Genomic DNA, 12,504 nt, shown 5'->3' on the forward strand with positions numbered 1-12,504 from the left:
AGCTGCTGTGGTTGGGCGGGCGGCCGTTCTATGGTGTCTAAAAGAAGAAAGTCAGAAAGAGATGGTTGGGATGGGTGGAAAGCAAGAGGCCTGTGATCGCACCATCAGTAGTTTGCACTTCACGTCAGAAAGCAGGATGAGCTTGAGTTAGGGCATAGGCCAGAATACTTTCAATATTCCTGATGACACTGTATGCAGTGGGCTCTGTCGCAGCCTGTCCATGATGCAGAGCACGATCCCCCTCCCACACACAGGGCTTGGGTACAATCATGGAAATGAGAAGACAGCACAAAGTTTGTGTGTTCTTGCCTCAACAGGACCAGGCCTGGGCAGATGAGAAATGTAGAGCCCCACACTCGGAGACAAGAGCACACCGATTCTTAGCCCTATGCAGCTTTGTAATCTTCATAAAACCTCTTTGTAATTATTTCTGTAACACAAGGCATTGGCGTTTTAAGGTGTATTTTTTTGCTTTGATTAGTGCTCCGTTACCTGTGGCCTTGGCCGGCAAAAAAGGGAGCTGAAGTGCAGCGAGAAAAGTCTGTCAGGAAAATACATCGAGTTTCCTCAGAGGAGATGTCGTCACTTGCCCAAAGCAAATGTTGAGCTCGAACGTGTATGTAACATGGGAGAATGCCCCAAACTCTCCATGGATCAAATCCTCAAACACGCTGCATCAGCGTGGTATGCTTCACCATGGCAACAGGTAGGTAGGCTAAAGCTGAACTGTGGATGTGGCGTATAATACCAGGTTCTTTTCATGAACGGGGAGCTTCAGAATCTATTTTTAAGTCTTGCTTATAAAGTTTACGGTCATTGCTTCATTGCCTTCTGACGTGGAGGTGTCAAATTCTGAAGGTTGTTCATTTTCATAACTAACAAAGCCCACACCAAAACTCAGGCTCTGGCCTAGTTCTCCTCCTATTCTGCCCCCTGCTAGTTTTAGACCTGATGAAAGAGGGCAACTTTACCCACTGTTGGTCAACATGTGGAATGCTGTCCATTATTGTCCTTCAAGAAAAGATGGATATGTCAGAAGGAAGACTTGCCCCACCTTTCACACAGTAAATGAAGTGTCCCTGATTCAAATCAAATGATTTGCTTTGCTTTGCCTTTGTTTCTTATTCCAATATCAGGGAGAGCACTTGGCTTAAAATTGGTAATTGATAGAATCAAAATTAGGGACCCGCTACAATCATTGGCATGCAGGTGTCTTTCTGTGTTGCAATATTTCTGGGAGTGACAGATTAGTTGGATTGTGACCCTCAACAAAATGTAGCATCAGTGGTTTATGATTGTGTTGGGCTTGTTGTGTTGAAATGAAGTACCTCCGCTGAGCTGGCTGACACCTTCCCCTGATCCCACCGGAACACCAAGATTCACCCCTCAACAAACATCGGGGAAATAGATTACGTGGTCATTATCCCACTGCTGTCTGTGGGATCCTGCTGTGCGCAAATTGGCTGCCGCATTTCTTACGTCACAACAGCGACCACGGCCCGGTTCTTCCAAGCAGCGGCAATGATGGTCGGATTGCCGCTTCACTTGTAAACTCCCCCAGCTTGATGCCGCTGCACATTTTTACCGGGGTGTCCCAGCACTGCCTGCCAAAGAAATGCGCAGCGTCCACCCGGTTGCTGTGTCGGAGCAGAGTTAGGTCGGGGGAAGACAGCCCCTTTTTGATGGTATTAGCTGCCATATGGTAAGTTTAAATGTCCAGTCTTTGAGTGCTCGTGAATGGATGAGTGAATAGGTGACTGGGTGAATGAGTGAATGCGTAGATGGGTGAGGCAGGTAAGTAGGTAGCGGGTGTAGGTGGGTGAGTTGGATAAGTGGGTGAGGTGGGTAAGTCGGTAGGGGGGTGCGTGGGTACTCGAGTCGGTGGGTCAGTCGGGTGCTTGGAGCGTATAGCCAGGTGGTCAGGAAGTATAGTCATGTCAGGGGACATGGCCGGGTCAGGAGGGTGTAGATGGGTGGTCGGAGGCGGTAGTCGGTTGATTTGGAGGCGTTGTCAGGCCGAGGGATTAAGTAGTCAGGTCGGATTGGGAGGGTAGTCGGATGGTCAGAGGGTAGACGGGTGGTCGGGAGGGGTAGTCAGGCCGAGGGGGCAGGTGGTCAGGTTGGGTCGGGTGGTCAAAAGGGGTAGTCAGATCCAGGAATTTATCAGGTCGGGAGGGTTGTCGGGTTGGGTCGGGGGTCCGGGGTCCGGGGTCCGGGGATCGATTGGGAAGCCAGTTGTGTAGTTACCCACGTGTTACACTTTAATCTGTTAAAATTTCCTGGATAATTAGCCAGGTAAGTGCAACAGAACTATCCGAAGTCTATAACTCAAGCTAAGAGTAGGAGACGTTTGCGGAGGGTCCCGGGGAGTAGGGGAATTGTACATTGGAAATTGAAACTTCCTGGGCAAATCCCAGGTAGGTCCTTGTGTCAGGATATCCGCAGGGTCCCGATGCACATCTTCAGTCGTACATCCAGCCTCTGATGACCCGGAGGCTGGAAGATTTGGTCCAGTGCTTTAAAAGTACCTACCTCGTTGACTGTAAAGTGCTTTGGGGCATCCTGTGGCTGTGAAAGGTGCTGTATAAATGCACATCTTTCTTTCTGCTGCATGACTTCCAATGTGGTCCTCCTTCCATTTTAAATAAACATGCTCCCCCCTTCTCCTCTAGTGCACAGTAACCTGCGGGGGAGGAGTCCAGATGCGTACGGTGCATTGCCTGAGGCAAGGCCGGCCTGCAGTCGGATGTCCAGCACATCAGAAACCAGCAGTGTCGAGAGCATGTAACACCAACTTCTGCCCATCACCCAGAAAAGGTAAGGACCTGTAGTTACCAGGCCGTCTGAGACTCATGTCCTTTTCCTTTGTCAAAAGCTTTGACCTTATTGGCTCTGTTTCACACTTTCCTCTCCCCTATGCCTTTGCACTGTTCAGACACCCCATCATACAACTTGCGGTAAGAACATCAATCACAGCGTACAATTCGACCTGGCATATAAGATGACCCCATTTTCTAAGCCCTGTTCAGCACATGTGTTGACCACCCCGCCCTTTTCAGCCATGACAGGTTTTTCTCACATTAATAGACAGACTCAATTTGTCACCCCCCCCCGCCCCAAAAGCACATTTTATTCACCAGTAGGATGCAAGGGATCAAGCAGACGATACGGGCTGCGTTGCGAAGATGTGCGGGAGTTTAAGACACGCCCACTCTTTGCCTCAGATGCTGATGACGTTTCAAAATGGCGACCACCCACTCCCCTGCCGGCGGGTCCCTTTTATACTCGCTGGTTAAGTCAATCTTTGGGGGGATTTTTCGAGGCTGCAGTTGTTGACTTGTACCCCGGCATCTGTGGTTTTTTTTTTGAGAATGTGAAGGCTGCTGTTACTGAAGGAAATGTAGCCACACGGATAGAGAGGTGATTCGATGCCTGGAGAGATGTTCAAGACTCATAGACTTATAGACGTTTACGGCACAGAAGGAGACCATTCGGCCCATCGTGTCCACACCGGTCAACAAAGATCTGACTGCACTAAATCCATTTTCCAGCGCTTGGCTCATAGCCCTGGAGGCTACGGCAACGCAAGTGAATACCTAAATACCTCTTAAATGTTATGAGAGTTTCTGGCTCAACTATCCTTTCAGGCAGTGAGTTCCAGACTCCCACCACCCTCTGGGTGAAAAAATTTCTCAACTTCTCTCTTAGCCTTCTACCTCTTATCTTAAATCTATGCCGCCTGGTTATTGACCCCTCTACTAATGGAAAAAGTGTCTTCCTATCCACCCTATGTATGCCCCTCATAATCTTATATACCTCTTTCAGGTCCCCTCTCAACCTTCGCTGCTCCAAGGAAAACAACCCCAGCCCATCCAATCTTTCCTCATAGCTCAGACCCTCCAGCCCAGGCAGCATCCTGGTAAATCTCCTCTGCACCCTCTCCAGTGCAATCACATCTTCCCTATAATGGGTGACCAAAGCTGTACACAGTACTCAGTTGTGGCATAACCAGCATTTTATACGGTTCCAGCATAACCTCCCTGCTCTTTTATCCTGTGTCTTGGCTAATAAAGGCAAGTATCCCATATGCCTTCCTAACCACCTTATCTACCTGCCCTGCTACCCTTAGGGATCTGTGGACCCTCTGATGGTCCCTCTGATCTTCAGTACTTTCCAGGGTCCTACCATTCATAGTGTAATCCCTTGCCTTGTTAGCCCTCCCCAAGTGCATTACCTCACACTTTTCCAGGTTGAATTCCATTTGCTACTGTTCTGCCCACCTGACCAGTCCATTGATATCCTCCTGCAGTTTACAGCTATCCTCCTCACTATTTACCACCTTACCGATTTTCATGTCATCCGCGAACTTATTGATTATACCCCCTACATTTAAGTCCAAATCATTTATGTACACCACAAACAGCAAGGGCCCCAGCACTGAGCCCTGCGGAACCTCACTGGAAACAGACTTCCAGTCACAGAAACATCCCTCTCTCATCACCCTCTGCTTCCTGCCTCTCAGCCAATTTTGGATCCAACATGTCACTTTGCCTTGGATCCCCTGGCTCTTACTTTCTTGATCAGCCTGCCGTGAGTGACCTTATCAAAAGCCTTACTAAAGTCCATGTAGACCACATCAAATGCATTACCCTCATCAACACTCCTGGTTACCTCCTCAAAAAATTCGGTCAAACTTGTCAAATATGGCCTTCCCTTAACAAATCCACGCTGACTATCCCTGATCTCTCTCCAAGTGCAGATATATTCTGCCCCACAGAATTCTTTCTAGTAACTTCCCCACCATCGAGGTTAGACTAATTAGTCTGTAATTTCCTGGTCTGTCCCTTCCTCCTTTTTTAATAATGAGACAACGTTAGCAGTTCTCCAGTCCTCTGGCACCTCACCTGTGGCCGGAGAGGATTTGAAAATTAGTGCCAGGGCCCCTGATATCTCTTCCTTTGCCTCCCTCATCCGGGCCTGCGAATTTATCCACTTTTATGACTGCTAAACCCGCTAGTGCCTCCTCTCTCTCTATGTTAATTTCCTCTAATATTTCACAGTCCTCCACCCTGATGTTTATATCTGCGTCATCCTTTTCCATTGTGAAGACTGATGTAAAGTATTCATTGAGGACTGTACGCACATCTTCCGGGTCCACACACACATTACCTCTATGGTCCCTAATTGGCCCTACACTTTCCCTTGTTATTCTCTTGCTCTTTATATATTTAATAAACCCCTATGGGGTTTCCTTTGTTCTACCCGCCAATGCTTTCTCATGCACTCTCTTAGCTTTCCTAATTTCCTCTTCGAGTTTCTCCCTGCACTTTTTATACTCCTCTAGGGACGTGGTCATATTGAGCCCTCGGTATCTGCCATAAGCTTCTCTTTTTTTTCTTAATCCGAACCTTTATATCCCTTGACATCCAGGGTTCTCCGGACTTGGTGCCCCCCCTTTGTCTTTGTGGGAACATATTTGTCCTGTACTCCTGCTATTTCCTCCTTGAATGCCTCCCACTGCTCTGACACAGTTTTATCTGCAAGTAGCTACTCCCAGTCCACTTGGGGAGGTGTAGGGTTAGTGCTCATTCCAAGGATGTGAGTTGGGACCTGTTTTGCTCTGCAGGTGATTTTTGAAAAGGCATAAGTGGGATAACGTTAAAGCTTTCTGATGATTACTTCTGTGAAAAAGTGCTTTGGGATCTTGTACATCTGAGAGGGGAGTTGGGGCCTTGATTTAACACCTCATCCAAAAGATGACAACTCTGACAGTGCAGCTCTGCTTTAGTTGTGCATTGGAATGTCAAACCACATTACGTGCTCAGGTCTCAGGAATGGACCTTCACCTTTACCCTTGCTCCTGTAACATCACTGGAATCTGAACTCCAGATTACAAACAAAATGCTTACAAAACTATTATACTTGCACTTAAAATGTAAATACTTTTGCCTACTACATAATTCTCTCTTTCCTCCGTCCTTTCTTCCATTCTTGTGTCCTCTTTTGAAAAAAATTGACTTTATCTGCCTGAGCGTCTCAAGTCTATTTGAGATCTTAATTCCATTGTAAACGAAAGATAAAGCTCAATGTGGGTTAAGTTTCTCCAAGCGAAAATCTTTGCACAGCTCTCCCTTGACTCAAATCGAGATTGTTTTTGCTACGATTGCTAACGAGGGATCCAATTTGAAAACAATGCTGGTGGCCAGTGCTTTTAACCAATTGAAAGCCAAAATAGTGATGATTGATATGTTACATTGTGGAGACAACATAAAGCCATAAATATTCGCATCAGTGAGAATGCAATAGTTTTCACAAATCTTTAAATTCTATTGGATATTAAATTGGCTAAGATGAGCAGAAGCCCAATATGGAAACTAAATGTCTTTTTCAGATTTAAAACCCGTTTACATCTTAATTGACCCTCTGAGTACAATTTATTTATTTGTTGGCCGCAAATTCAGAGTACATTTGTAAAAAAATTTTAACAATTCCCATTACAAATGTTTGTTGCTAAGACTGTAAGTTTCTTTTGTTATTTTCATCTCCTTCCGTTCATTGCTCATTATTTCCGTGCACTTCCCAGTGTGATACTGACCTGAGAGATCCTGAGTTTGGTTCCGGGACTTTGCTGAATTGACTGATGGTGCTGGTAAAATTGGGTAAAGTACCCACCCCGGGCTCGAAGGATAGGAACTATCAGCCAGGGTCTCTTCACCAGCAGGTCAAGGGCAGCGGGTGCATGGAACACCGCCACCTGCAGGTTCCCTAAGCCGCACACCGTACTGATTGGGAACTATATCACCGTTCCTTCACTGTCACTGATCAAAAACTAGAACTCCCTCCCTAACAGCACTGTGGATGTACCTACACCACACCGGCTGCAGCGGTTCAAGAAGGCAGCTCACCACTGCCTTCTCGAGGGCAATTAGAGATGGGCAACAAATGCTGGCCTTGGCAGCGATGGCCACATTAACGAATTTCAAAACAACGGATGGAGTGAGACTTTGGCCCAGCAGTAATCTTTCTCAGCTTTGAGTTTGGCCCAGCAAAGACTGGAGCTTGGACTCTGCATGCTGGGTTAACATCCTGTGGAATATGTGCCTCTGTGGGAGGTGGGTGCTCCCGCCCCCCCGGCATATAGTTTGTAGGAGCTCATAAAACCCTCCCATCATAGAACCAACTATCCTCCAGGCTGGTGTAAAAACGGTTACGGACATGGGACTGGCATCTATGTTGCGACCTGTCAGGCTATGAATCCTTCTACTCCTTCAAGAGAACAGTTCAAAGATACAACCAAAACAGCCACTATGTTGACTATATAATGATCCCCTGTTAAGAGTAGATATTAGGGATGAAAGCGGGATCAGACTTGGCTCTGATGCTCCCACATGAAGTAACCTGTGGGGATCAGTGACAGGTGTGCATATGGATGGAGCACAAGTTGCTGTGTGTGTGTGTGAAACTGAGTCTCCCAACCGACAGGTGGAACCTTTTTGAAGTGGATAGGAGACAAGCCAAACACTGTCCCACAATTTACGATGCAGGTTTTATACTTTACGCGTATATGTTCTCTTCTCTATTTTCTTCAAAGATCTCAACTGCATCGACTTCTTCAGCTGGTGCCACCTGGTCCCGCAACACGGCGTCTGCGGCCACAAGTTCTACGGCAAGCAGTGCTGCAAATCCTGCAGCAAAACCAACCGATAGCAGTCGCCACGCTGATTTCAACCTTCTTCCGTCACCGCACCTCCCCACCCCCCCCTCCACCCCCATCCTCACTCTCCTTCTCCCTGCTCCCCTCAACAAGGTTATTTATTGGTCCCAGTGAAGAGATATCGACCACAAGCATTGACCAGGTCCAGTGAATGGACAGACTCTTAACTCAGCACCCCTTCGAAAGGGTGATTTTGGTGCTAGGCTGGGCAGAGGACTTGATGGGCCAGTCTCTGGCTCCCTCCCAGGATCGGTGCACATGACTTGAAGGACTCATGGTTCAGAGATGGGCCGTTTACCAGCTGGTGCTACGCAGACATTGAAATATTGCCGTGTCCACCGTCCAAATCAGCTCTACTTGACGGGAGTTTTCAATTTTATTTTGAATGCCCAGCTGGATAAATAGAGTCACCTTCAGAGCTGAGAATTTGGTGATTACCTGGGAATATAAAAAGTATATATATTATATATATATATATGTATAAATATGTATTACCATTTTTTATTTTAAAAAGGAAGTATTTAGAATTTTTTTCTGGACTGCCATTGATTGCTGTTGTACGTGTATATAAAACAAATCCTAAGGCAAATGCCTATGGACCGGAGAAGCTTTATGGGAGAGAGCTTATATGCACTTACTGATGGAAGGAGAATGACTGTTTTCATTAACATAACAACAGTGACATTAACCCTTCATGGTGCTAATTTCCAGCCGGAATTTCAGCTGGCCAGTAAAGCTGTTATCAGCAGCACTACAAATCTCGATTTCTTTTAATGTAAGAACAACTTTAAACCGCAAGTGTGTGTGTGTGTGTGTGGTTTTTTTTTAAGTGAAAAGAATGCAGTTGTAGTTCAAAGAAATGACTGTCAGGAGATGAGGGGAATGTGTGTGGGGAAAAGAGAAGGAATAAAATAAACCCATGTGTGCACATGCAATTCCACCAATTTTTCAATCCATCTTGACAATATCATTCTGGTGCTCATCTCTAGAATGGGACAGCACAGAAAGAGGCCATTCAGCCCATCATGCCCCTGTCAGATCGCTGAAAGAGGGTTATTTCACTCCACTGCGGTGTCAGTCCGCGTATGATGGAGGAATGCATGGCAGTGAGAGTTTAATCCAGGATCCCATGCTGGGAAAATTGTGCACTTAACATCCTGGACCCAGACAATAAATGGAGATTTAAATGATGTCCTAGACTAGAGAGTTGTGTATAACCTTACTTGAAACATACATAGGTGCTGTTCCATGATACCAGACTTCTTACCCACTCTGCCTCATGAGTTAGACTGCTGTGAGACATCTCCTGTTAAATTGGCTGGGAACCTCGGCTTTTTAGTGCTGTGACATGTAAACATCAGTGCCACAGAGATGGATTTAGCAAAGACTCCTGAGTGCTGGACCTCCACTCGAAACATTTTTTTGAGCAACTTTTTCTACCTGCCAATTTTCCCCTACACAGGGGCAGACGAGAAAACACATACATACACAATCATTCAGCAGAATGTCATCTAGGTGACTTCACCACGCCCGATTTTTCTTGGCCATTCATAATGAGTGCTGCAGGATTGCTGACTCTGCTTTAATGTAGCCCCGGAAGTTTCATCACATTGAGGTTTTTTTTTCATGCGATGTGGGCATCACAAGCAAAGCCAGCATTTGTTGCCCATCCCCCTAATTGCCAGTTCATTTCAGAGGGGCAGTTAAGAGTCAACCACATTGCTGTGGGTCATGGGAGTCACATGTAGGCCGAACCAGGTAAGGATGGCAGATTTCCTTCCCTAAAGGGGCGTTAGTGAACCAGATGGGTTTTTAGTGACAATCAATGATAAATTCACGGTTGCCATTGCTACAAGTTGCTATCAATTCCAGATTTTATCAGCTGAATTCAAATTCCACCAGCTGCCATGCCAGGATTTGAACCGATGTCCCCAGAGCATTAGCCAGGGCCTCTGGATTACCAACCAGTGAGATTACCACTGCACTACCACCTCCTCCAGAGGGAGAGGGTCTTCAGCCTTGGCAACTGCACACTTCTGCCATTGGTTACCCAGAATATTTAACCTCATGGTCCACTGCCCTATCACAGCCAACTGAAAATCAAAAAGACGCTTTATTACTGGAATTGGTCATCAACCTTTTTAACCATCTTCTTTATTTTTATATAAACAGAAGTGTTCAGAGGAAATAGAAAGAACTTATCTTTTTTTGAAGTTCCTGCGTCATTTCTCCTCTCCCTGGTTTTCTCACAGCCTTGTCTTAGAGATTGTAGAACGGAGACTGGCAACCTTCTGTCATTGGAGTCATCCAGTAAGCTTGTTATTAAAGGACTAGGGGATGACTTTCCTCTTGCGGAATAGGTCAGCATATGTGTAGAATGTCATGCTTTCACTCACGTCAGTTTTTATTTCAGGTAAAATTATCAATGGGGCGGGGGGGAACTGTCATCTCCTTGACCCATCAGTCAGTGGAAGAAATGGCAACAGATAATGCTGGAAAAACTCAGCAAGTCTGACAGCATCTGTGGTGAGAGAAACAGGGTTAACGTTTCGAGTCCATATGACCCTTCTTCAGAGCTGGAGACGCTCTGAAGGAGGGTCATACAGACTAGAAACGTTAACTCTGTTTTTCTCTCCACAGGTGCTGTCAGACTTGCTGAGTTTTTCCAGCATTTTCTGTTGCCATTTCCTTTTTTCCTAGTTATCACCCTTTGCATTAGAATTTTTGACAAGAAACAGACCATTTAACCCAACTGGCTTATGTCGGAGTTTATGTTCCACATCAGCCTCCTCCAAACCCTTTCCATCTATCAGAACATAACCGCCCAGTATTCCTTTCTCCCTCGTGTGTTTATCTAGCTTCCCTTCAAATGCACCTGTGCTTTTTGCTTCACCTACTCCATGCAGGTTCCACATTCTGACCACGCCCTGGGGTAAAGAAGTTTCTCCTGAATTCCCTGTCGGATTTATTGGTGACGCCTCGTGACCTCTAGTTTGGGTCTCCCCTCAAAAGTGGAAACATTCTCTCTACCTCTGCCCTATCAAACACTTCCATAAGGTTAAAAGCTCCTATTAGGTTGCCCCCTCAGTCTTTCCTGCAGCCCCAACCTTTTCAGTGTGTTTAGTAGGACAGCGGTTGCTGTTACACTTTGACCTAGGTGAAACACAGATCCAGTGGTTGACTGCAGTGCAGTATCACAGTTACACCCCGCCCCCCGCCAAAAAATTTAGAATAAGGACAAAAGCTTAGGGCGGGTGGTGGGTGAGGGTCGACTGCTAATAGAGCTTAACCTGTTCCCTTATCATGTACTTTGCAATAGCGGAGGGTGACATTTCCTTGTGTGTGAGAAGGGGGTGGGAGAGGAGGAGAGCGCAGTGACCCTTGCCCTAGACCTAGCCTGGATTCAAGTGCATTTCCTCAGCAGATATGGCACTCCGAGCCCTGCCTTAGAGTTTTTTTCTTATTCATGGGCGTCGCTGGCTAGGCCAGCGCTTATTGCCCACCCCTAATTGCCCTTAAGAAGGTGGTGGTGAGCTGCCTTCTTGAACCGCTGCAGCTTGAAGTGAAACAAAAGTCCTGGTTCTTTGTGATTTGGGTGGAATCGATGTTTTGCGGGGCTATTTTTAAAACTCACCTTGATCAAAATGAGGGTCGGGATGAAAACCAGTTCAGTTTTGTTCCGCCTATCATTTCCCTGATGATAATTTATATGTTTTGTATCTGCTTGTCTGGTTAGAAGGCAAAAAAGATTGCCTTTTTAAACAAAATAATTTGTTTATTATTACCTGTTGTACATTTTTAATTTATTAATAAATTCATGTAGTGGGACATGTTTGAGCAAAGCAGGAAGACAAAATTTTTGTAATGGTTGCAATATGTTGCGAAAAGAAAGTTTTTAGTTTGCTTATGTGCATCAATACTGTAAGTAATATTTAATTTTTGTAAATTTTCTTTTGTAATAAAATGCGTTCACAGTTTAACTTGTCTGCAAGGTTATTTTTATACGAAGAGAATCATCTTAGGGATAGCCATGGGACACAATAAACCTGCTTGAGCAGAGGGGGCTTTACTCAGTGTGTAACCAAACCTTGCCAGACCAGGGGAATGCTCAAAGCTGATGCTGAGGGAAATGAATAATTGGGAGACTGAGTGCTGCAGGGATTTCACAAGGTACTTATTTATTCTTTCATGGGATGTGGGCGTCGCTGGCAAGGCCAGCATTTGTTGTCCATCCCTAATTGCCTTTGAACTAAATGGCTTGCTCAACTATTTCAGAAGGCAGTTAAGAGTCAACCACATTCCTGTGGGTCTGGAGTCACATGTAGGCCAGACCAAGTAAGGATAGCAGATTTCCTTCCCTAAAGGACATTAATGAACCGGATGGGTTCTTACAACAACCAACAATGGTTTCATGGTCACCATTACTGAGACTTGCTTTTCAATTCCAGATTATTAATTGAATTTAAATTCCACCAGCTGCCGTGGTGGGATTTGACTCTTGTCCCCAAAACGTTAGCCTGGGTCTCTGGATTACTAGTCCAGTGATATTACCACTGCAGCACCAGATAAGAGGAACCCATCTTAATTGATCTGTTCTAAATGGTCCTACACATCCTCCTCCTCCTAAGTTTTTTTTTTCTTGAATGACTCCAGGGTTTTTGCTTCTATTACTTTGTCCTCCCAAGTATTGGTTACACTCTCATCAATATCAGTGCTGGCTCAGTGGAAGTTTGAGACAGAAGGCCATGGATTGTAACTGAGCATATATACTTTGTGCCTTTGACAAAGTG

General features: G+C 45.7%; 1 protein-coding gene across 1 annotated transcript in view; it reads left to right on the plus strand.

Moving 5' to 3' along the window:
* Positions 1–11,688, plus strand: part of adamts18 (ADAM metallopeptidase with thrombospondin type 1 motif, 18) — a 254,120-nt gene extending 242,432 nt beyond the window's left edge. The window contains exons 21-23 of the mRNA XM_078544789.1: positions 482–706; positions 2,673–2,817; positions 7,592–11,688. Of these exons, the coding sequence (XP_078400915.1) occupies positions 482–706; positions 2,673–2,817; positions 7,592–7,707 (486 nt within the window). The 3' untranslated portion in view covers positions 7,708–11,688. The remainder of the gene's footprint in view (positions 1–481; positions 707–2,672; positions 2,818–7,591) is intronic.
* The last annotated feature ends 816 nt before the right edge of the window (positions 11,689–12,504 follow it).

The sequence above is a fragment of the Cetorhinus maximus genome, chromosome 6, assembly GCF_964194155.1.
Source record: "Cetorhinus maximus chromosome 6, sCetMax3.hap1.1, whole genome shotgun sequence".
Lineage (NCBI taxonomy): Eukaryota > Metazoa > Chordata > Chondrichthyes > Lamniformes > Cetorhinidae > Cetorhinus > Cetorhinus maximus.